At 44.4% G+C, this 26,076-nt stretch overlaps 2 protein-coding genes across 4 annotated transcripts in view; one reads left to right on the top strand and one right to left on the bottom strand.

Moving 5' to 3' along the window:
• TRIM33 (tripartite motif containing 33) overlaps window positions 1-14,941 on the bottom strand; it is a 127,872-nt gene extending 112,931 nt beyond the window's left edge. For all 3 annotated transcript variants that reach the window (XM_039249083.1, XM_039249084.1, XM_039249085.1), the window contains exon 1: window positions 14,362-14,941. In XM_039249083.1, the coding sequence (XP_039105014.1) occupies window positions 14,362-14,887 (526 nt within the window). In that variant the 5' untranslated portion in view covers window positions 14,888-14,941. The remainder of the gene's footprint in view (window positions 1-14,361) is intronic.
• Window positions 8,997-9,392, top strand: LOC120243070 (ATP synthase subunit f, mitochondrial-like). Its single transcript, XM_039249086.1, has one exon. It carries the CDS (start codon window positions 9,013-9,015, stop codon window positions 9,289-9,291), a length of 279 nt encoding a protein of 92 aa, XP_039105017.1. The 5' UTR covers window positions 8,997-9,012; the 3' UTR covers window positions 9,292-9,392.
• Window positions 14,942-26,076: the final 11,135 nt, after the last annotated feature.

Here is a 26,076-nt window from a genome sequence, read left to right as displayed (position 1 = left end):
CCTCAAGAACTTCACATAATGGGGGGTGCCTGGGTGGCTCAGTCGGTTGAGCATCCGACTTTGGCTCAGGTCATGATCTCACGGTTCAGGGGTTTGAGCCCCGCGTTGGGCTCTGTGCTGACAGTTAGTTCAGAGCCTGGAGCCTGTTTCAGATTCTGTGTCTCCCTCTCTCTCTCTGACCCTCCACTGCTCACATTGTCTCTCTCTCTCTCTCTCTCAGAAATAAATAAAAATTTAAAAAAAAAGAACTTCACATAATAGAATTATCAAATATGAAATAAGAATACTTTTTGTATTTTAAAACTAAAAGATAAAATAAAAAACAGCAAAGCAAACAACTAAAAGTAATTTAGGACAAACTATTTATAGTAAATATATATAAAGTACATAAGAATAAAGTTTATAAAGTATATAGGAATAAGATGTGTGAAACATCTCCAGGGTAGGAAAAACCTATATAATTTTTTTTTTAATGTTTGGGGTATAGGGGGAGTGACCACACACGCAAACGCACAAGCAGGGGAGGGGCAGAGAGACAGGAAAAGAGAATCCCAAGCAGGCTCCACACTGTCAACACAGAGACCAATGTGGGGCTCAGTCTCAAGAACCAGGCAATCACGAACTGTGCCAAAATCAAGAGCCAGATGCTTAACTGACAGAACCACCTAGGTGCCCTAGGAACTTATATAATTTTCAAAACCAGTGAAGATTATCGCTAATGGAAAGGCATACAATGTTTATGAATGGGCAGATACCTTATGATAAAGACAGCAATTTTTTCCCTAATTAATTTATACAGATGGTCTCTGACTCAGAATGGTTCAACTTCCAATTTTACAGCTTTATGACGGTATGAAAGTGATATGCATTCAGGAAAAAACCCTACTTCAAATTCTGAATTTTGATCTTTCCCGAGGCAGGTGATATGTATGTAGTACGTGCTAATTCATGACGATAGGAACAGCAGCAAGCCACAGTTCCCTGTGAGCCACACGGTTATGAGGGTAAACAACCAATACACTTAAAAACATTCTGGACCCACATAACCACTCTGATTTTTCACTTTCAGCACAGCCTTCAATAAATTACATGATATATTCAGTACTTTATTATTATAAGCTGGGTTTTGTGTTAGACAATTTTGCCCAATTCAAGACTAACATTAAAGTTCTGAGCATGTTTGGGGAGCCTGGGTGGTCAGTTGGTTAAGCATCCCACATTGGCTCAGGTCATGATCTTGCTGTCCGTGAGTTTGAGCCTTGGGTTGGGCTCTGTGCTGACAGCTCAGAGCCTGGAGCTGCCTGGGATTCTGTGTCTCCCTCTCTCTCTGCCCCTCCCCTTGCACTCTGTCTCTCTCTCAAAAATAATGAATAAACATTTAAAAAGTCTTAATAAAAAAGCAGAGATCTGAGCACGTTTAATTAAGATAGGCTAGGCTAAGTTGTAATGTACAGTAAAATACGTGTATTAATGCATTTTCAACTTAGGATGTTTTCAATTTACAATGGGTTTATTGGGACGTAATCCCACCAAAGATCAAGAAAGATCTGCATATTCATAGCACTTCCAACCAAAATGCTTACAAGTTTTTCTGTGTGTGTGTGTGTGTGTGTGTGTGTGTGTGTGTGTATTTATTTATTTGAGAGAGAGAGCACACATGCACATGTGGTGGAGGTGCAGAGAGGCAGAGAAAATCCCAAGCAGGCTTCATGCTGTCAGTGTGGAGCCCCTTGCAAGGCTTGATCCCATGAATTGTGTAAGATCATGACCGGAGCCAAAATCAAGAAGAGTCAGAAGCTCAACCAACGGAGCCACCTAGGCACCCCGAAAAGTTTTTTAAAAGAACTTTCACATGATTCTAAAATATTTAAGAGCAAAAAGTCAACATCAATGAAGATCTCATTTGAAGACAAAGAAGGTGTATATGGAGGAGAGCAAAATTACCTAAATGAACAACAAAGTTTACTGCTTATTATAAAGCTTTAGTAAAAGAAAAATAATGGGGGGGGGGGAAGTCAAGTGTATTAGTTATCTATTGCTGCATAACAAATTACCCTCAAACTTAGTAGCTTAAAACAACAATACATTATCTCTCAGTTTCTTTGAGTCAGGAATTTAGGAATGACTTGGCAAGTAGTTTTGACTCAGTGCCTCTAAAACGGCTGCAGTAATAGGTCAGACAAAACTGCAGGCCATCCAGGGGCACCTGGGTGGCTTAGTCGGTTAAGCGTCCAACTTTCGCTTAGGTCATGATCTCACGGTTCGTGGGTTCGAGCCCCGCGTCGGGCTCTGTGCTGACTGCCAGCTCAGAGCCTGGAGCCTGTTTCAGTCTGTGACTCCCTCTCTCTCTGACCCTCCCCTGCTCATGCTGTCTCTCTCTCTCTCCTAGAAATTTAAAAAAAAAAAACAAAAACAAAAAACCTGCAGGCCATCTGAAAACCTGACCACACTAGAGAATCCACCTCCAAAGTGGCTCATTCACATGACTGGCAAGTTGGTGCTGGATGTTGGCAGAAGGCCTCAGTTCTCTACATGGGCCTCTTTACAGGACTGCCACAATGGCAGTTGTTTTCATCTGGAACAAGGATCTGACGAGTAAGGAAAAAGCTGGATGCCTTTAATGACCTAGCTTCAGAACTTACTGTTTAATTCTCCTGTATTTTCTTGGTAACCCAGACCAGTTCTGAGTCACTGTAGCCTGAGACTGTAGAAGAATGTGAATACCAGGCGAGAGGAACACTGGGGCCATCTTGGAGGCTGGCCACCACACCAAGCCACAGTAAGCTCAGAATCAATCTTCAACTTACATAACCAACAAAGGATCAGTATGAAGAATTTATCAAGATTCTTGTAAATCAAAAATTTTTTAAGTGTGAGCATTTAGCTAAAGAAAACTAGAAGCTATACAAATAATTCACAAAAGCAGCAACATAAATTATATACAATAAGTATTCAAAAAGTATTATTCATTAGCACCACATAACTCATGCTGTTTACCTATCATTAAGGCATAGGCTTTAAATATTTTTCTAAAAATGATACATTTATGTTCTTTTAATCCTTATTTTTTTCCTCACTTCCCTTTGGGAACAATGTCCATTCTAAAAAATATTTTTTTAATATTTTATTTATTTCTGAGAGAGAGAGACAGCATGAGCAGGGGAAGGTAAGAGAGAGAGGGCGACAGAATCTGAAGCAGGGTCCAGGCTCTGAGCTGTCAGCACAGAGCCCGACGCAGGGCTCGAACCCATGTACCATAAGATCATGACCTGAGCCGAAGTCAGACGCTTAACCGACTGAGCCACCCAGGTGCCCCAACAATGTCCATTCTAGAAGCTAGCTAGGGACAGAGGTTCAGCTTGTGGCCACAAAAGAGACACAGGTTAATGAGCTCAAACTCTGAACTTGACCTCAGGAAAGAAAAGTGATAGAACTCAGTCAACCAGTCATAAACATGAAGGAAAAAAAAAGAGTAGACCTACAGTGAGCTATTTACAAAACGTCAACTTCATTTACTCAGTATAAATGTATGCATTTGCCACCTTCTACTATGCTATAATCTGACACTCAGCCCAGACTCTACATTACCTTCTTACTGTCCCTTTTTGGTCTCAGAGTCCCTCTTACACTCTTAACTACTGAGGACCTCACAGAGCTTTTATTTAGACAGGTTTTACTTACATCAATATACACAATATTAAAAGTAAAAACAGAGAATCTTTAAAAATTGTACTAATAAACACTTCTTCCTTTTATTAAAATTAAATATTCCATTAGTTCATTTAAAAATAAACCCATTTTGAGGGCACCTTAGTGGCCCAGTTGCTAAGCATCCAAGGGTTCATGAGTTCGAGCTCAGAGCCTGGAGCCTACTTTGGATTCTGTCTCCCCCTCTCTCTCTGCACCTCCCCTGAGCACATTGTCTTTCCCTCTCTCTCTCTCAAAAATATACAGTAAAAAATTTTTTTTTGTTAAATAATAAACCCATTTTGGTGCCTGGGTTGTTCAGTCAGTTAAGCTTCTGACTCCTGATTTAGGCTTAGGTCATAATCTCAGGGTTGTGAGATCGAGTCCCACGTTGGTCTTGGTGGCTGGGCATAGAATCTGCTGAAAATTCTCTCTCTCTCAAAAAAAAACTTTTTAACTAAAAATTTTTAAAAATCTGTATTCTTCATCTAAAAAACTTAAAATAGGAGCACATGGATGGCTCAGTCAGTTAAGTCATGACCGACTTTGGCTCAGGTCATGATCTCAGGGCTCTTGAGTTCAAGCCCCACAGAGAGCTCTGAGCTGACAGCTCAGAGACTGGAGCTGCTTCGGATTCTTTGCCTCCCTCTCTCTCTCTCTCTCTGCTCCTCCCCTGCTCATGCTCTGTCTCTCTCTCTCTTCAAAAATAATTAAATATTAAAAATAAAATAAACCTATTACATGTTTAAACATTTGTATCAAAAAAAACTATATTTTCAGGGTGTCTGGCTGGCTTATTTGGTAGAGCACCCAACTCTTGATCTCAGCATTGTGAATTCAAGCCCCATGCTGGGTGTGGAGCCTAGTTCAAAAAAGAAAAGAAGGAACTCTATTTTTTAAAACAAAAAGGCTTTAGTGAAGGGTGGCATTGTTTTTACATTTTTTAAATCTCTTTAATGTCTAGTTTAATATTAGATGGCTGAATATATGCTTTAGCATTTAATCTTTTGTGACAGATTGTTTTGTTAAAGAATATGAAGAAAACCTGGTCTCATACAGCTATGGATTCAAAAACAGGGAAGACTATTTTAATGGCCTCTCAAACAACAGTGGGGGGGGGGTGGCACCTGGGTGGTTCAGTCCGTTGAGTGTCTAGATTCTGGCTCAGGTCATGATCCCAGGGTTGTGAGATTGAGATTCAATCTCCATCTCACTCTCTCTCTCTCTCTCTCTCTCTCTCTCTCTGCCCCTCTCTCCTGCTTGTACTCTCTCTCTCTAAATAAAAAAATTTTTAAAAAGAAGAAAAAGAAACACACTTGGGGCATCTGGGTGGCTCAGTCAGTTAAGCATCTGACTCGTGATCTCAGCTCAGGTCACGATCTCAGGGTCATGAGTTCTAGCCTCGTGCTGGGCTCTGCACTCGGCATTAGGTTTACTTTAAAAAAAAAAAAATCTTGGGGCACCTGGGTGGCTGAGTCAGTTAAGCATCTAACTTCGGCTCAGGTCATGATCTCACAGTTTGTGGGTTCGAGCCCCACGGCAGGCTCTGTGCTGACAGCTAGCTCAGAGCCTGGAGCCTGTTTCGGATTCTGTGTCTCCCTCTCTCTCTGACCCTCCCCTGTTCATGCTGTCTCTCTCTCTCTCAGAAATAAATAAAACATTAAAAAAATTTTTTTTAATCTTAAAAATAAAAAATACACTATATACACATACATATTATATATGTGTATACGTGTGTGTATATGTATATATATATATATATACATATACACACATATCCTTTTTTTTTTTNCTTTTTTTTTTTAAGTAATCTCCACACTAAGCACAGGGTTCTAACTCATGACCCTGAAATCAAGAGTCGCATGCTCTACCAATCGAGCTACCCAGGCACCCCCACTTTTTTATGTTTTTGTATTATATCCACACTGTTTATTGGGGGGGGGGGCTAGCATGAGTGGAGGAGACAGGCAGAGGGTGAGAGACAGAATCTTAAACAGGCTCCATGCTCAGCCCCAAGCACAACACCAGGCTCAATCCCACAAGCCTAGGATCATGACCTTAGCTGAAATCAGGAGTCAGACTCTCAACCGACCGAGCCTCCCAGGCGCCTCCAAGTGTATTTCTTAAACATCAGTAGAATGTGGAATTTCAAACCATACTGATGAACTTTTACTACTCCCTTACATTAAAATCTATGGGTCTACTCTACACTTTAAATCTCTTTCCTATACAGGCTTTTGTAACATGATGCATTGGTCAGTTGCAGAATACTGGTTCACTATGTAGATATTCCAAATGCTGACCTTCATTGCACACTATCAAAAAATTCTGAGACTTTAATACATTTCCAATCTCATCAGAAAAGCCTTTAAATATTGAGAAGTCATCAAGTTCATAGTGGAATATACAAGTTTTTTCCAAAATTCTAATTTTCATTTAAAATCTCAATTTTTATCATTGGCATGACACGTCAGTTGTTTTCCTTCAATTGACAGGCTCAATTCATTCATTTTTGAGAAAATGGCTGCCAAACACCCATGTCTCAAAACCATAGTTTGTCAATCATTCTTTCAAGTACAAATTATTTTTCATGAACATAAAGAAGCTAATTCAGCTTTGAATTCAAACTGCACAAGTACTTTCCCTCTTTCACTTGAGTATGTAGCAGAAGCATTTTATGCACACTTCCCATTTCATCACATTTATTAAAAACCAAGATTTAGGGACGCCTGGGTGACTCAGTCAGTTAAGCATCCAAATCTTGGTTTCAGCTCAGGTCATGGTCACACAGTTCCTGAGTTCAAGTTGAGCCTGCTTAGGATTCTCTCTCCCTCTCTCTCTGCCCCTACCCCACTCACTCTTTGTCTCTCTGTCAAAATAAAGTTAAAAAAATTAAAAACCAAGATTTAATATAATGTCCTAATGCTTCATCAAAGACAATGAAATTAGTTATGTTTTTTGCTGTTGTTTTTACTTTTACTCTAAATGTGTGGCGGTAAAGATACAAGGACTTTTAGGGGGCGCCTGGGTGGCTCAGTCGGTTGAACATCCGACTTGTGCTCAGGTCATGATCTCACGGTTGGTGGGTTTGAGCCCCGCGTCTGGCTCTGTGCTGACAGCTAGCTCAGAGCCTGGAGCCTGTTTCAGATTCTGTGTCTCCCTCTCTCTCTGACCCTCCCCTGCTCACGCTGTCTCTCTCTCTCAAGGAAAACAAAAACAAAACCACAAAAAGATACAAGGACGTTTAGGATGGCCTGTTCCCACTAAGGTGCCAGCACTTTTACACATCACTGCTTCTGCATCACTAATATAAACATCAGAATGGTGAATAAGGCAAATAACGAATAAGTGTTACCATGAAAACAGTTTAACTCTGTCAACGTCTGAAAGTGTACCGAGACATTTCCCCAAGGTTTTAAGGACCATCTGTGAGAATCACTACTTTAAGGCATTCTCATTTAGGTCTGCTACGAATATAGATAAGGAAATAAAAGGCAGTTAGAGTCTTCTAAAATTTTTGATGTACAGATAGTAGATCCTATAAATATTTAAGTTTTAGACCATTAGTTTACAAGTTTCCACGTTATTAATTTTAAGTACCTGGAGAGATCTGGAATGCAAAGGACTTTGTCAGGTATGCTGTACATCACTGTATGCCAGAAAAGCCTAGAAAACCACCAACAATTTACCTTCCCCCCTCTTCTTTCTGCTCACTGTCTAGAGGCGGTCATAAAGGCAATGAAGGACAGCTAGAAGACAACGGACATAACAGTTTGGGTGGTCTTACCATGTGCCAGGCACTGTATGAAGCCCTTTACAATGTATTACCTCACTGAATCCTCACAATAACACTACAGAGTAGGTGCAATTATTACTATCAATTTATGGATGTTAAGTAACTTATCCATAGACATTCAAGTTGTAAATGGTGGAGCTCAGAAACGAATTCAGGTACTCAAGTCTTCTTTTTGTTTTTTTAACGTGTTTTATTTATTTTTGAGAGACAAAGCCTGAGTAGGGAGGGACAGAGAAAGAGGGAGACACAGAGAATCTGAAGCAGGCTCCAGGCTCTGAGCTGTCAGTACAGAGGCGGACCAGGGCTCAAACTCATGAACCGCAATATCATGACCTGAGCCGAAGTCAGCCACTGGCCACTTAACCGACTGAGCCACCCAGGCGCCCCTCGGGCACTCAAGTCTTGAATTGTGTGCACTTAACCAACCACAGTGCACTTAACCAACCACAGAAGTATTTCAGTTTTCTTTGACACAGCTTTGACTGCTTGCTAATGACTATATTATCATTCAAAAACTCAAGCTTGAATTTACATAAAATGTAAATAGGGCACTAGAGAAAGTTGGACCTAAAAAAATCCCAAATAGATTTGGGACAGAACTAGCAAACTGCCAAACAATATACATACTCCTGGGGCAAGAACTTCCTAGGGCTCAAAGAGAAGACTCGGCAGAGTGGCTCACCATACTCAGTGATACAGCAGCCAGAGACACGGTGAGAAAGAAGGTGCTCTTCACACCACACCCAGGTACTCCCTCCCACTTACCACGTGAACGGTGCCGTCTCAGGCTTTTCACGCTAAGTTGAAGATTCCGAAACAATCATTTTTCCATGTTGATTTTTCCATCATTCCCCATCAATGATAAGGATATTAAAATTATGTAGATAGCAAAAAGTTGGCATAAAAACCAATACAATCATGGAATTTTCCAGGATAGGAACTCAACCTGTTCACACCTCAAAAGATCTGAAGAAGCTGCCTAGTGCCCTACCGAAAGCTACACAGCTAATTTGCGCAGTGCAAGTTGCTCTCAGCCTAGTTCTTCACCCCCATACCCATGCTGTCTCATAAGTGCCTGCTTACAGAAGGCTCATCTCCTTCAAGAGTTCATTTGAGAGTTTGTTCAGATGCATCAATACAAATTTGTATTTTTATTGACACATGACACCTCTGTACACACCCACTACTGACTGTTAATTTTTTTTGAGAGAGAGAGAAAGCATGAGTAGGGGAAGGCCAGAGACAAAGGGAGAAAGGGAGAGAGAGAGAGAGAGACACCCCAAGAAGGCTCCACATTGTCAGCACAGAGCCAGATGTGGGGCTCGAACTCATGTGAGGTCATGATCTGAGCTGATCTCGGATGGTTAACCAACTGAGCCACTCAGGTGCCCCCACAAAGCACTTTTAATTGAGATCCAACAAATATTAACTAATTTATCTATTTTGATTTTCCAAATATTTCAAGAGTAAAGAGATCAACCTTTCTCTTAAGAGTATCTAAATCCAGAGCGGACACCCAGGACTCCAAGATGGCGTCGCCCGTACCAATGAAGGAGAAGCAGCTCATGGATGTGAAGCTAGGAGAGCTGCCAGGCTGGATACTAATGGGGGATTTCACCCCTAAAGGCATTGCTGGCGCATTTCAAAGAGGTTATTACCGGTATTACAACAAGTATGTCAATGTGAAGAAAGGGAGCGTCGCTGGGATTTCTACAGTGCTGGCAGCGGTGCTGGCAGCTTATGTGCTTTTCAACTACTGTCGGTGTTACAAGGAACTCAAACATGAACGGCTACGCAAGTACCACTGAAGAGGGCCCAGTGTGGAGGCACATTCGGCATTCCTGACCGTGACCTTTGAAACCTTTCATACCCTAATTCAGAATTAACCTCCAATAAAAGATGACTGATACTCAAAAAAAAAAAAAAAAAAAAAAAGAATATCTAAATCCATGTTTCTCAAAGTGTGGTTTGTACAAGAATCACAATCACATGAGGTACCTGTATCATTCCCCACAATCAATAGAGTTTCTAAAACTTCCGAAATGGCATTTTAAAAAGTTTCCAGGTGGGGCACCTGGATGGCTCAGTCAGTTAAATGTCCAACTCTTGACTTCAGCTCAGGTCATGATTTCATGGTACGTGGGATGGAGCCCCAGGTCAGGCTCTGAGCTGACAGGGAGGAGCCTGCTTGGGAGTCTCTCTCTCCCTCTCACTGGGCCCCTCCTTCGTGTACATTCTCTTTCTGTCTCAAAGTAAATAAACATTTTTTAAAAATATGTTAAAAGTTCTCCAAACGATTCTTACTCATTCAAAAGATATATAATGAACATTCCCTCTACAATACTCTACTGGGCGAAGATAAGGGAGTAAACAAAAACAAGAAAACATTTTAGATTTCAGCTGTGCTAAGAAGAAAAGGTAACATGTAAGAGAGTGACCCGGAGGACTACTTTAAAAAGAGCCGTCAGGGCGCCTGGGGGCTCAGTCAGTTAAGCGTCCGACTTCGGCTCAGGTCATGATCTCACAGTTCCTGGGTTCGAGCCCCACGTCAGGCTCTGTGCTGACAGCTACCTCAGAGCCTAGAGCCTGTTTCGGATTCTGTGTCTCCCTGTCTCTGACCTTCCCCTGCTTGTGCTGTCTCTCTCTCCCTCAGAAATAAATAAAAAATTAAAAAAAGATCCATCAGACACAGGATGTTTAGGGTGATGAAAATACTCTGCATGGTATTCTAATGACGGATATATATCATTATATATTTGTTTAAACCCGCAGAATGTACAAACACTAAAAGTGAGCACCAATGTAAACAACAGACTTTGGGTGATTACGATCTATCAGTGCAGGTCCATCAACTGTGACAAATGTACTGGTAGGGGAGGCTATGCATGAGTGGGGACTGGGGATACATGGGATATCTCCATATTTTCCTCTTAATTTTGCTATAAACCGAAATCTACTTTAAAAAATGAAGCCTTAGGGGTGTCTATGTGGCCCAGTCGGTTAAACGTCCAACTCTTGATCTCAGTTCAGGTCACAGTCTCACACACACTTCTTGAGTTCGAGCCCCACATAGGGCTCTGTGCTGACAGTGTGGAGCCTGCTTGAATTCTCTCTCTCCCCTGCTCATGTACTCGTTTGTGTTCTCATTCTCTTTCTCTCAATATAAATAAGCTTTAAAAGTAATAAAAACTAAAGCCTTTAAAAAAAAAAAAAAAGAGCAGTCAGAGACGGCCTTTCTAATGAGGCAACATCTGAAGTGAGGAACCCTTCACTTTTTAAAAAAAAAAAAAAGTTGTACTTAAAACTTAGTGTGCATCAAAATCGCCTAAAGGACTTGTGAAAACAGATGGCTGGCTGGTCAGAGGTCTGGAGTGGGGCCCAAGAATTTGCATTCCTAACAAGACTGATGATGTTGATGCTGCTGGTCCAGAAACCACATTTGGAAAACCACTGATCTAGAAGGAACAGGTAAAAAGTGTGAATAACTTTGGTGTATTAGAGACACAGAAAAAAGGGCAGTTAGAAGGATGGGTAATGCCCTTGTCACTGTCTCAAAACCACTTAACACGTTGACCTAAACCACCAGTTATGGCTCCCTAGACCAGAGAAGGGATTGTGGCTCAGTGATACCTTACACTTGTAAAGCACTTCACAGTGTACAGAAGCATCTTCGCATTTATTATTTAATTTAACTTAGTGAGATACAAGTAAAGGATTATTAACTACATTTTAGAGATAAACTAAGGGCAGAAACACAAACCTTCTTTCCAGAAAACAATCAAGTGGCATAACTATGTCCCCTGACCTCAAACCCAGTGTTCTAGAACAGCAGGCTTGCTTTTTCAAAGAGCAAAGCAAAGGATACATATAGGAGTTAATATGGGGTGCCTGGGGGGCTCAGTTGGTTAAGTGTCCAACTTTGGCTCAGGTCATGATCTCATGGTTCATGGGCTCAAGACCCTCATCGGGCTCTGTGCTGACAGCTAGCTCAGAGCCTGGAGCCTATTTCAGATTCTGTGTCTCCCTCTCTCTCTGACCCTCCCCTGTTCATGCTGTCTCTCTCTCAGAAATAAATTTTTAAAAAATAAAAATAAAATAAAAAATATAAAAGCATACAGGAGTTAATACTAAACAAATTATTTTCTAGACTCCCTGTCTACAAATATGGTGGCTTCCAGACTTAAATTTGTTTTAGATACTGGTTAGAAAGCAACATTGGCAGGGCACCTGGGTGGTTCAGTCAGCTAAGTGTCTGACTTTGGCTTGGGTCAGGATCTCATGGTTCGTGGGTTCAAGCCCCTCATCGGGCTCTGTGCTGACAGCTTGGAGCCTGAAGCCTGCTTCAGATTCTGTGTCTCCCTTTCTCTCTGCCCCTCCCCTGCTCGCATTCTTTCTCTCTCTCAAAAATAAACATTAAAAAAATAAATAAAACCCATTTTGTTTAAAAAAAAAAAAAAAAGGAAAGAAAGCAACATTGCCTTAAAAATGACAATATTGAATCTCATCTACTTATTACTCTGAGTTCAAAAACAAAGGACAGAATGAAGAGAGAATTCAGACATCAAAGCATCAATTTCATAACCTCAGTCTCTCAGCCACATCAGTCAAACACAATTTTCATCTTATGTTCCCTCTAAATCTCTCACCTAATCCAGGCTCCCACAAGAGCACTGAATCCCACCTGTCTTACTTACACTCATGAGGCCATGTGCAGTTACACACCCATTTTCCACCCTCTACACACCCATTATCACTGAGTATCTTCAACATCAATCAAATCCTTATTCTTAACATTTTTACCTGTAGGTCTCAGTAATTCAAACCCAAAACATCATTTAGTGAAATCATTATATCCTTCTTCCTCCAAACACACACACACACACACACACCCCTCTGCTTCTATTCCTGAATTCTTATATTTGCATTAATAGCACTGCCACCCACCAAACAAGAAACCTGGAACTCAGTCTAGACACATCTGCCTCCCCTATACCAATGTCAAGCCCCCCTCCCTCATCTCCATTCCCAAGACTACTTAGAATTAGTTACTACTGGGGCACCAGGGTGGCGCAATCAGTTGAGCTTCAGGCTCTTGATTTCGATTTCAGCTCAGGTCATGATCTCACGGTTTCATGGGTTCAAACCCCACATCGGACTCTCCGCAGTGACCACCTGCTTGGGATTCTCCCTCTCTCTGCCCGTCCCCTGCTTGGGCTCTCTGTCTCTCTCAAAATAAATGAATACACTTAAGGGGAAAAAAAAGAGTTAATAATTAAATAGCTGCCATTTTATTAGTAACTACCATGTACTAGTCACTTTACATATTTCATTCATTCTATCAATAATCCTACGAGGTTGGTAATTCTGTCCTTGTTTCACAACTGAAAAAGCTAAGGCTAAGAGAAATTTATCTGTCCAAGTCACAAGCAGGAAGTAACAAAGTAGACCTCCAAACTCAGCTCATGAAGTCCATACCTGTCCCCATTCCCAAAACGCTTCCTTACTGCTCATTTCTCACGTAGATCACTGTCAAAATTCTCTTCCACCAACTTTGCCTCCCCTTACCCTCCAATGTGCCCCCAAGTGATCTTTTTGGATCACAAATGTGATTCCTTTTATCCACTTGCAGAAAAGCCCTTCAGGGACCCCTTTTAGTCTACCCTGTACAAGACAGGCTTTTCAAGATGAATCCCAAAACCTTTTGTACAGGTCAGCAATACCTTTCCACACAGTTCTGAATTCCAAGAGCTTTGAGATTTTAAAGTTTTCAAAATGTGCAACAAAACCCACCCTGAACGGTGGTAACGTATTTCTGTCTATCCCACTGGAGAGATATTTGTGTATTTCCCTGCAGAAGCACTAGTGTGTTTGATAATGACTAGTCAGCCCTCCGCTCCAGGGACGGGTAAAGCACCTTGCGCCCTGAAAACCCCCCAACCCAGTGAACCACTCACCCTTCAAGAAACCTGCTCAAGGGTTTCCTTTTCAGTGAAGTTCCCCTGACCTTCTCTTGATGTGTCACAGCCACTATCAAGAAAGAACCCCACCCCACCCCCCACCTCCCCGCTGTAGGCAGTATACTTGGTTTCCCCTATAAAACTACGAACGGGCTCCTCGCGGAGTATTTTAGTCAATCCTAGCACAGTCTGGAACACTAGGGGCTCGTTAACGTACAATGAAACCCAGCTGTCTCCAACTCCCAATTCCCTTCAAAGTTCATTTCTCCTTCACCCCTAAACCTCGGGCTATTTCCCTGCACAGGCAGGCCCATCACGGCTCTTTTCTTTTGCAGAGTTCCTCCTTCCCCGTGTCATCCTACAATTTACTCTCCACCAGACAGCTTCTCTCAGCCCCAAACTCTCCAATACCCTTTATCGTCCTCTGGTTCGGTCCCCAGTCCTGCTTTCCCCTGGCCTCGAACGGGTCAAGTCCTTCCCTCCAAGGCAATTCGTCCTCACTGCCCGTACCGCTTACCTACTCAACACCTCTCCCGCTACAGGCCTTTCCTCCCAAAACACCAGTCACAGGCGCTTTCCCAGACCCCGTCCCCTTTCTCTGTCCGAGTCCACCAGCTCCCGAACCTGCGCTGGGCCAGAGTCCACGCCTTCCCGGCCCGGATCCACACACCCCAAACCTCCATCGCAGCCGGTGTCCCCTCCCCCAGCCTCTCGCCGCCGGCACCCCTCCCTGCACCCTCCCCTTATCTCGGGCGGCCCACCTTCTCTGGAAACTGTCCCGGGGCCGTGTCCTCCACCTCTCAGACCCCTCACGATCGCGCCGGTCGGAGCGACCCCGAGCGCGGGCACCTCGGTCCCCAGATCCTCCACGGGCCCGCAAATCCCCTTCCGCCCAGACCTGGGGCAGGGCCTCCCGCTCACCTTGCTGGATGTCGCCGTTGCTGCCCCCCGGGATGGGCACGCTGAGCTGGCGCTCGGGCTCCGGCAGGCAGCGCAGGCAGAAGGAGTGAAGGCAGGGCAGCAGCTTGGGCTCCGCCTCACGCCGGCTCTGCAAGCTCTGCTGACACACGGCGCAGGTGTCCAGGAGCGACGCCGGCGGTCCAGGAGGCGGCCCCGCCGACGGACCCGGAGCGGGAGCCGAGGCTGGAGCTGGAGCCGGCGTCGATACCGCCCCCCCGGGAACTCCAGGGCCCACTGAGGCCGCAGAGGCTGAGGCAGCCGGGGCCGAGCCCGAGGAGGCCGCGGACACCCCCCCGTCGTCGGGCCCGGCCGCGCCGCTCTCCGCGCCCGCCCTGCCGCCTTCCTCCTCCTCCTCCTCCACCAGCACCGCGGCGAGAGGCGGCTCCGCCTCCTGCGCCGCGGGCCCGGCGGCCCCGGCAGTTACCGGCGCGCTACCGCTGCCCCCGCCGCCGCTCTCAGCCTCGCCGCCGCCTTTGTTTTCCGCCATGTTTTCCTCTTTGAACCCGCCGGACCGCCCCGCGCCGCCCGCCGCCCGCGCCGCCGCTGCCGCCGCCGCCGCCGCCGCCGCCGCCGCCGCCCCCAGCCCCAGCCGCAGCCGCAGCGAGAGCGGCCGCCGAGAGCGAGCAGGCGAGCGAACGAACGAGAACGCGCGCGCACGCGGCGCCCCCGCCCTCGCGTCGCGCGGCTGAGGGAGGGCGGGCGCGGCGCGCGCACGTACGCACGGACGTCCTCCTGAGGGAGGCGGGAACTTGGCGCGCGGGCGGAGAGTCGTCCCCGCCCCCACCGCCTGACCTCCGGCGCCGGCGTGTGGCTCCGCGCCGCGGCCGCCCGGCGTGGCTGCGAGCGTGTAAAGCCGGTGGCGGTGGACGCCGAGCCGCCTCCGGCTGGCGGCGGTTATGAGCTCGGACGCGGCCCTGGTGCGGGGAGAAAAGCGGCAAAGGGTGGAAGGATAGGAGGCCGGGACCGGGACCAGTCCCTCCCCAGCTAGCGTCTCCCGGGCGGCGCCGTCCCCAGAGGCGGGCGCGTTTCGGCGCAAACGTCGCTTGCCGTACGGGGGGACGACAAGGCCTGCTGGCTCTGAGGTGCTTCCGTCCTGGGGCTCGGTGCCTTAGCCAGCCGCGTTCCTTTGGGTGATTGTGCCTCAGGGGAGCCGAGAAACGAGGCCCTTTTTTTTTTTTTTTTTTTTTTTTTAACTGGAGCCTGCCAGAAATAGACTGAAAAGACCCCGGGAGGAAGAAACTCTTTAACAGCTATTTTTAGCTGCTTAAGGTGATTGATTCTCAGAAGTCTACGTTTCAGAAAACCAGCTGAGGAGCGTTTTCAAAGCAGAGGTGCCATGGCCACACCCCGGACCTGCATCAGGAAGTGGGGGGAGAGGGCTGCTGGATGTTGAAAAGTCGCTTCGACGGATTCCGATGGGCGTCGGTTTCAGGAGCCACCGATCTACCCAATGTTATGTCCCGAAAGTCCCATTTAGTGTCCCGGCGCGAGTTGGGTTCCAAATGCCCTAATGACACTGGTCATAGAAGCTGTCAGCAGCGTTTGTCTCTGTGAAAACAAGTACCCGAGATGCTTATGCAGCGCAGCCGCTGTTTTAATGTGAGGATCACGAAGCGCTTTCGTCTTCTGACAGTGTCCCCAAGGAGCTGGTATTCTCTGAGCCTGCACAAGTCCTTAAAAATCAGCCGTCTCAAAACATTTTTCATTTATTCGCTCACAGATAACGACCTCTGACCATGCAGTAGGGGAGTGTGGTAGAGATCACAGCAGAAAGCAAAGATCTTTGCCTTCGAGGAGGTTCCAATCTAACGGAGGAGGATTGACCATCAATCTATGCCAGGGACTGATAAGTGCCATGAGGACAAAATAAGCAGATTAAAAGAAATCGGAAAAGGCTGAGAAAGGCCTCTTGATAGACGACCAGGACTTGTGACTCTTGCAGAAGAGTGTTCCGGGCAGAAGAGCAAACAGTAAGTACAAAGGACCTGAGGCCGACAGGGAGTCTCGGCTCGTTAGAGGAACAGCAAGGAGTTCGAGGGGCTTGAGGTTCCAACGAGGGAGAGAGCCCCGCACCGTTAAGATGAGAGAGTTAAGGGGGCAGCTCGCACACAGGAAGGGCCCTCGATTTTTTAAACTTGTGTGCACTTGGAAACAAATCTGAAAAACTGTTTCCTCCAACGTCGTAAGTAGTTGATTCTAGAATTATCCAGCATGCATGGAAGTAGTTGCAAAGAGTGCAATTACTGACTTCTTGCAATAGTGACATTTTTTAAGTTGTTACTCTTAAATCTGTCCAATGGAGGGGACACGTGGGTGGCTCAGTCGGTTGAGCGTCCGACTTGGGCGCAGTCATGATCCCGGGGTTCCTGAGTTCGAGCCCCACACCATGGTGGCTGCTGTCAGTGCGGAGCCCGCCTCAAACCCTCTGTCCCCTTCTCTCTGCCCCTCCCCCGCTTGCGCTCTCCCAAAAATAAAATAAATATTAAAATAAGCAAATAAAACGATCCAACAGAAAAGTTTAACAAACACTACCCTGCAGTTTAAAACACCAGCATTCATCAAAAATGTCATCTTTTGTTAAATAAACTGTGAGCGTGGAAAGTAACGTGTTATTGGGAATGTCCTTTTGAGATGGCTCCTCTTCTTTTTTTCATTTAGTTCATGCAGACCTGGATGTGTGTAACATTACTGGAAAGAGGGTCCGGTGTCCATTCCATTTTTCTTCTTCTTTTTTTTAATGTTTATTTTTGAGACGGAGAGAGACAGAGTTCGAAGCAGGGAGGAGCAAAGAGAGAGGGACACACAAAATCCGAGGCCGGCTCCAGGTTCCGATCACAGAGCCCGACGCGGGGCTCAAACGCACTAACCGTCAGATCATGACCTGAGCCGGAAGTCGGACGCTTAACCGCCTGAGCCCCCAAGGCGCCCCTCTGTTTTTCATTTTTATAGATGTAAGCACTGCATTAAAAACCTGTGTATGTGTCCCTGTGTTTCATTTTTACATATGTGACTAATTTCCTTAAAGCAGTCCTTAACTTTTGTTCCCCTTGGAAAAATTTCCACTGCTGGAGCACCAGAGGAGTGCTCGGAACCTAGTTTTAAGATGCTGAGCGAGCTGGGGAAGTCTTGGAGGAGTTTTGAGCCAAGACTCTAAGCAGTGAAGAGTCGCTGGGGCTGCTTCCTGGAGAAATCAGGTGCAGGGGTTCAGAGGGGAAGGGAGACCAGCGAGGCAGCTCGTAGAATAACAGGGATGCTGGTTGTTGGGCCCTGCGTGGTATCTGTGCAGATGGTGAAAAATATGGAGCATATATAATAAAGAGCAAATAAAGACTTTCTTCCATATTCACTTGAATCAAGTGCGTTAATGGGGCTGAATCTCTCAAACAGAATTGTTGCTTCCTTGAATTTTTCTTAACTTTTTGATGCCTGCTACTACTTGCCCTTATTAAAATCTAGTGTGTTTTTGGAAACTATAATTTTATGGAGAGGAATTTGCCCTTCATGAAATTTACTGTGTGCTCTCAAATGCAGGGCCCTAAATTAAGCTGTCATGGAGTATTTGGGGACATTTAAACAGATATCCTGGTACATCTTGGGATGCTTGTCTGGCACAGTCAGAGCGTGTAACTCTTGATCTTGGGGTTGTGAGTTCAAGCCCCACTTTAGGCAGATAGATAGACAAACACAGATACCCAGGTACGTCCTTGATTTACAAAGGTGGCCCAGAAATCTTAGGGGAGAAACTATGAAAATATTCATGAGGCTCAGATACCATATGCACAAACCTGTCTGATGGAGAGAATGCATAGTGCGGAGGTTCAATGTTTGGCCCTACAGCCAAACTGCCTAATTTGAAGCTTGGTTTCACCACCTACTAGCTGTGTAATTGGGGTAATTTAGTTAACTTGCCTCAGTTTCCTCATTTGTAAAAAGGCATTTGTTATCAGTAAGACCTACCTTAATGATGTCTGACAAATAGGTGTAAAGTGCTTTTAGTACGTGGCACAGAGTAATGCTAAAGTGAGTATAAAAAGCAAACCCAAAGATCCCTGAAGGGGACTGAACTAGAGGGAGAAACAAAGGTACCTCAGAGGGAAATGTCAAGAAGAAAAAGTATGCTATGGACTGAACAGTGGCTGTAAGTAGAGGCTGTGTCCAACCACGCCCTGGCCAAGGCTACCTGTTACCTCTGTCTCTCTAGCATGAGCATTATGAGAATAACACAGTTCTGAAATAAGAGAACCATGTGCAAATGCCTAGCAGCTCTGCTATGGAGAACCGTCTCCCCCTGCCCGCCGAAATCGTTGGTAGCCAGAAGTGGAAGGAACATTCCAGTTGTCCAGAAAACCGGCAAAGAGAAAAAGCATTAGAAGTGAAGGACATGAGATGGGGGTGAGAGCATAAGCCACTGGCTGGGCACAGGAAGTTTGCAGTAACAAGGCAGGAAGCCTTGGAAGGGCCGGTTCTGCAGCTCTTTGGGAGAACAAACACGGCCAGGAGCAGCAGCAGAATTGTGCCTAAGGGCCAGCAGAGGGAGGCTGAACTGCACTTGAGATTTGGGGCATTTCTTGAATTTCATAGTTGCCCTCACGAGCGGGTAAGGCCGACAGGTATTAAAGATGAAATTTGGTGAGTTTAAAGTTGACTCCTGAACAAAGATTCATAGGCACATGCACCTCGGACCTAGCTCGTCCTTGGGCTCAGCAGGATGTCCACCTTCAGAACAGGGACTTTCCTAACAGTCATTGAAAGAAGAAATAAAAAGGGTGATGTTGAGAAGAGTAAGATTTTTGTCCAGAAGTGTGTCCAGTGCCACACCAGGGAAAAGAAAAAAAAGCATTAGAAAGAAATTCCCTTGGTTTATTTGGGTAGAAGTCCACTCAGGCTTCAGATTCCCGTACGCTGACCCCAACAAGAACGAAGGCATCATCTGAGGAGAGGTGTATTTGGGGAATACCAAGAAGTACATCCCTGGAGCAAAAATAACCTTTGGCAGCGTTAAGAAGGCAAAAAAGAGGGGCGCCTGGGTGGCTCTTGATTTCAGCTCAAGTCATGATCCCAGGGTCATGGGATGGAGCCCCATACCAGGCTTTGCTGAATGTGTGTGCGTGTGCATGTGTGTGTGTGAGAGAGAACCAAAAAAAAAAAAAAACCCAGCTTAAAAAAAAAGATAAACTTGACAGCTATTTCAAAAAGCTGCTAACAAGGGGTGCTTGGTGTGGCTCGGTTGAGTGTCCAACTTCAGTTCAGGTCATGATCTCAGGGTTCCTGAGTTCAAGCTCTGCATCAGGTGTGCTGCTGTCAGCACAGAGCCTGCTTCAGATCCTCTGTCCCCCTCTTTCTCTGCCCCTCCCCCGCTTGCACACCGCACTCTCTTTCTGTCAGAAATAAATAAAACATTTAAAAAAAATTTTTTAAAGTTACTAATGAGTAATAGTTGGCCACTGCCTTATTTCTTACAAAAAAGAAATCGTAATTTCTTTTATTTGTGATGTCTTTTCCTTTAATGTTTATTTATTTATTTATTTTGAGAGAGAGCACACACATGCGCAAAGCTAGGAGGTGGAGGAGGCAGAGAGGAGAGAGAGAGAGAATCCCAAGCAGGGCACTGACAGATTCTCCAGTGACAGTGCAGAGCCCGATGCAGGGCTGGAACTCTCAAAGTAAAAGCTCGTGACCTGAGCTGAAGTCAAGAGTCAGCATTTAACCACCTGCTCCACACAGGCATCCCTATGAGTAACATATTTAAATTGAGCTCATGCAGAGGTGCCTGGCTGGCTCAGTTGGTAGAGCATGCAACTCTTGGTCTCAGGGTTCTGAGTTCAATCTCCATGTTGGGTGTAGAACGTTAAAAAAATTGATCTTGTACACTAGAATTATGATCCCGAATGGCTGGTAGAATATTTTTGTTGGATAGTCCTGATTTAAACAAAACTGGCTTATTTCATTAATACAATCACCTTTTTAAAAAAAGTTATGTCTTTTATTTTGAGAGACAGAGAGCAAGTGTGAGAGGGACAGAGAGAGAGGAGACACAGAATCTGAAGCAGCCTTCAGGCTCTGAGCTGTCAGCACAGAGCCCAACGGCAGGGCTTGAACCCACGGACCGTGAGATCATGACCTGAGCCAAAGTCAGATGCCCAACCAACTGAGCCACCCAGGCACCCCTACAATCACCTTTTTAAATTTTGGTAATTCCTTTTCGGCAAGTGCTAGCACTGTTTTCCCTTCTAAAGCTATAACTAGACTTGATTAGTAATGTTCAGCTTTTCACAAAGATGGTGAATCCCATCTCGAAACCTATAGGGATTGCTTTTATATTTAGATTTATATAACTGGTTACATTAATATATTTAAATACTCAGGAGATGTCTTCACTGTCTCATCGAACCGAGCAAGACTCGCCTGTCTTCCAGTCTGTTCATTAGGCCACCAAAGAACAGAAGATAGGGTAGCAAAGTCCATTTTATCTTTTTGGTCTTAATTATGTCATTTGAAATTCCCTGTATCTAAAATATCGCCTTTTAGTTAATGAAAGGCATTTTAGTGTGGTTTATACATGATGTCAAAGAATATTTAACAGTTCTCACATTTTATAAATTATCTATAAGATTAGATGCTTTTAAAAGTCAGCATGACAAATATAACAGCAAATTAAACTTTACTTTTGAATCCTTTATTATCTAAGTAAGACTAAGTCATAATTCAGGATGGTCTTTATTTTTTTATGTTTATTTATTAATTTTTTGAGAGAGAGAGCAAGCCAGGGAGGGGCAGAAAGAGAGGGAGAGGGAAATCCCAAGCAGGCTCCATGTTTCCAGCACAGAGCCCGATGCAGGGCTCGAACTCACAAACTGAGATCATGACCTGAGCTGAGATCGAGAGTCGGGCACTTAACCAACTGAGCCCCCCAGGTGTCCCTTAGGATTGTCTTTAAACAGCTATTCAAAAACACGTAAAACTGTAGAACTGTATATTATGATTGGTAGTAGTGCTTTTGTCAGCTTATCAGAAGGATTAAAGCAGAGGAGATATACCATCAGCACAGACTTGTAAATTATCTAATCATAAGGCTTAAGATAACTGAAATCGTAGAAAAATAATAGTCATTTGTCAGCATTTCATGATGTTGTTCAAAGTGCACTCTGACTTCCAGGCTCTGTGTTGCCTAAATGAATATGAGAACCACTGATAACCAGGAAAGAGGAGACAGACGTCAGAGTCGAGCCTGATCGCTAATTCTTGTTTTTTTTGTATATTTCTCAGGCGTTTCAGGAGCACGTTAGTAATAAACATGACATTTAAACAGGATTTTACAGTTCACAAAGTACTTTCCACATACATTGTCTCTAATTCTTGCAACCAATAAAATACATCCCAAATTAGTCAATAAGTACACATCACTTGAGTGTACTGTACTGTATTAGCGGTTGTTACAGTGTTCAATTTTTCTATTATAAACAATATTGTGATAAACATTATGATGAATGATTCTTTGCATGTCTGTAATCATTTCTCCTGAATGTTCCTAAAGATAAAATTGCTGATTCAGCAAGTATACCCATTGTAGACGTTTTCAGTAAATAAATTTGAAGGGTTCCTATTACGTTATTAGATAACCTAAGTTGATGTATTTTGCTACTATAAATACAGGTGGAATTAACATGCAATCTTTTTTTCAAATTTCAGGTTGTTTCTCTAAAGGTCTCTCCTCACATCCCACCCATTCCTCAGTCCACTCCTATCACCAAAACAGCTCTTGATCAAGGTCATCAATGGCCTCCATATTTTAAAACCCTTCAGACATATTTTAATCCCTGACGTTACTCTTCTTCTCAGCGGGATGTAACACCGGTGGCCTTCCCTTCTGGAACCCCTTACCTTTCTTGGCTTTCAAGACACCATACTCTCCTGATTTGCCACTACCTCTTAGACTGCTGTCTCTCTTTTGCAGATCTTATCAAGGGTCCCAACGACCAGACAAGAAGCATTCACAAAACTCAGGAAAGCTATTATACTCAAGGGTATGGTTTATTACAGTGAAATGATAGATTAAAATCAACAGAGACAAAAGGTACATAGAGTAAAGTCTAAGAGGAAACAGGCGTACGGTTCCGGGTGTCCCTCCTGGTGGAATCTCACAGGCATTGATTCTCCCAGGAAGACATATGACAGCACACAGGTTGCCAAACAGGAAAACTCACCCAAGCCTTGGTATATGGGGTGTTTATTTGGGACCTGCCCCTTCAGCATAGAGCACCCACCTAACTGATCCCAGCTACTCCGTCTCCAGGCTACAGAGGTCAGACTAATACAACATGGCCCCAGCCTCGGGCGTACAGGACACTCTTACCAAGCAGCGTATTCCAAGGGCTCAGATACTATCTCCCCGGGTCTTTCAAGCGCCAGTTTGACTAAAGACAGGCCTTTCTTTGGAATGGGTGGGGTTTAAGCCATGCAGGCCTACTAAGCCCTTTCCTGCACTCCTTACTCTTGTTGGATTTTCTCAAATACTAACTCCAGACCCCCTTACCTTCTCAATCAGTTTTCTTCACCCCTAGCAAACTCATCTGTGCTTCAGCTTTATTTGCCATGCATGAAATGATAGTTCCTAAGTGTATCACTTTAGCCCAGGTCTAACCTTTGAAGTCTAGATCCATCTTGACAGCCGCCTCTTCAATACGTCCACATGAATGTCTTAAAGGCACCTCAAATTCAGCATGTTGAAGACTCAACAGTCTCCTCCCTAAACCTCTTCATCTTCTTCCTCAGCCCCCACCTCATGGTGTTACCATTCACTCAGTTGCACTAGAAAGAAAGACACTTAGAAGATAATTAGCTGATTTTACTGACATGTTAGATATGAGAGTGGAAACCTACAACTTCTTACCCTCATATCCAACCTCTTACCCAGTCCTGTCAATTTGACTTTCCAAATATTTCTCCAGACCCCTCCATTTGTCTCTATTTCCATTGTCCCCACCCTGAGTCAACTTACGACCCTCAAGATAGCACCACCTCCTCATCTCCACATGCACTTGTGACTCCTTTGCAACCCACTGTCTAAACTGATGACGGGCACCTGGGGAGCTCAGTCTATTGAGCGTCCGACTTCAACTCAGGTCATGATCTCACGGTTCGTGGGTTCAAGCCCCACGTCGGGCTCTGTGCTGACAACCAGCTCAGAGCCTGGAGCCTGTTTCGGATTCTGTATCTCCCTCTCTCTCTGACCCTCCCCTGCTCACACTGTCTCTTTCTCTCTCTCTCTCTCTCAGAAATAAATAAAACATTTAAAAATTAAATAAATAAACTGTAGTAAGAGTAGTCTTTTCAAAAGAAAACTGATCCCTGCTTTCTGAACCCACATCTCTAAGAGTTTCCCTTGCTTTTAGGATGAAAAACAAAAATTTTAAGGGCCTGCAAGACCTTTTGTTTGTCCTGGACTACATCTTTAACCGCGTAATATCCCACTTTCCCCTTGGTTTTCACAACTTAGCTACACTGGCCTTTCAGTTTCTTCACTGTGGCATGTTCCACCTTGCCTCAGGGACACTGCACATTATGGCCTCAAGCTTGAATGATCATTTCCCCTACCACCACCATCCACTTTGCAGAGTTAATTCCTACTCCAACTTGGGGTCACAGCTCAAGGAGTACTTCCTCAGAAGGCTTCTGTCTAAATCAGTTCTCTTTCTGGGGCACCTGGCTGGCTCAGTTGGAAGAGACCTCGATCTCAGGGTCATGGGTTCAAGCCCCTTGTTGCCTGTAGAGATTACTTAAATAAACTTTAAATCATTTTGCTTTCTTTCTTAAATCTGTTTCTTTTCTTCAGAGCTTCTGTGAGAAGCAGTGTAGTATGATGGTTAGAAGCAGGGGCCAAACCATCTGGGTTTGAATTCCAGCTCTGCCACTTATTAGCTGTGTGACAAGTTACTTAACCTCTCTCTGACTAAGTTTCATTATCTGCAAATGCGTAAAATAGTGGTGGGCATAATAAAACTATATACATATTGTATTGCACATAGTAAGTTATTTTATATGATTAAATTAATGCATGGAAAGAGTTTGGAATATAGACCAGCAACTATAAAGTACACGTATTTCCTTTTATCATTAAGTTTTCAGTTTGTAATAATGCATTCATTAGCATGATTATCTGATTAATATTTATCTTTTTTTTTTTTTAAGATTTTTTTTTTAAGGTAGGCTCTGTGTCCAGCATGGGGCTTGAACTCAAAACCCTAAGATCAAGAGTCACATGCTCTATCTACCGACTGAGCCCAGGAGCCCTGATATTTGTCTCCCTTAATAAGTTCCATGAGAACAGGGATTGTATCTATTTCTGTTTATACCCCAGATTTTGCTGACAAGTATTTCTGTATCGATAAGTCTTTCCACTGTTTGTGGGGTCTGAACGGAACATTATCTTCTACTGTATGGCTCTGGCTTCTGGGCACCAGTTAGGTGGTATTCTCAAGTCACTTATTTTACATAGATCATCCTTACAATCCAACACAAGAAATACTGTTTCGCATGTCTTGACAAAGATGGAACTATATCATCTACATGAGCTGTACTAAAGCAAATATCCGCACCCAGGGAATGAGACTGCATGATATAATTTCTAAAGCTTATGAAAGCCTGGTGGAAGAGACGAGCATCGAGTCCATGATAGGCACCAAGTTTCTGAATTTCTTTCCTCTTGTAAAACTGGTCTAAGATCTTCTTTACTTCATTCTTGTCCAAAGAGCCAGATAGCTCAGCCCTGACGTTGCCAACCGCACTGAGGTCCTGAGGTTTCACAGTCAGCCGCAGAAACAAGGACTTTGGAGCCTCCTGAGGGAGAGGAGGAGGCAGAGGCAACATCAGACATGTGCCCCAGAGCCCTAGGAAGGGATCCAATGTGGGCACAAAGGGCAGAACAGACTGCTGTCCCCGGGGCCAGACCAGTTCCCCACCAGGAGCCAAGCCCACAACAGGACACACAGGGACTTAACAAGGTCTATTTATAAAGAATTCTCTTCATAAAAGCAGGAGATGGGAGTTCCATCTCCTGCTTTCAGGAAGAAAAGGGGGGGGAATCGCAGCACCCTTCCTGCACCTGCTGTTTTTTTAAGTGCCTTTTACTCAAAATAATCCTTAAACAAAGTGGCATATTTGGGGGTGGCATATTCTGCCGCCCTTCATATATACATATATGCATATGTATGTGTGTGATATAAATACATATATTCCTTAGGCCTAGCCTCAGGAAGTCTTGGGAACAACAATACCCCAACAGCAACAAATAGTCCTAGCACACCGCAGATCTTGGCTTTTAAATGCTCTTCTCTTTTAAAAAGAACTAGTGTAGGGGCGCCTGGGTGGCTCAGTCGGTTAAGCATCCGACTTCGACTCAGGTCATTATCTCACAGTTTGTGGGTTCGAGCCCCGCATTGGGCTCTGTGCTGACAGCTAGCTCAAGCTGGAGCCTGTTTCAGATTCTATGTCTCCCTCTCTCTCTCTGCCCCTCCCATGCTCATGCTCTGTCTCTCAATAATAAAAATGTTAAAAAAAATTTTTTAATAATAAAAAGAACTAGTGCTCCTTGGTGAAATGGCTGATTCTAAGGCTAAGGCAGGGAAAATACAAGATGAGCCTGAAATATCTTGCTGTTGTAGGAAGTCAGGAAGTCCT

Source organism: Hyaena hyaena, unplaced genomic scaffold (assembly GCF_003009895.1).
Source record: "Hyaena hyaena isolate Hyena2069 unplaced genomic scaffold, ASM300989v1 scaffold_330, whole genome shotgun sequence".
In the NCBI taxonomy this organism is placed as follows: Eukaryota; Metazoa; Chordata; class Mammalia; order Carnivora; family Hyaenidae; genus Hyaena; species Hyaena hyaena.
The sequence above is the reverse complement of the archived record's forward strand: the minus strand, read 5'-3'. Positions and strand labels throughout refer to the sequence as shown.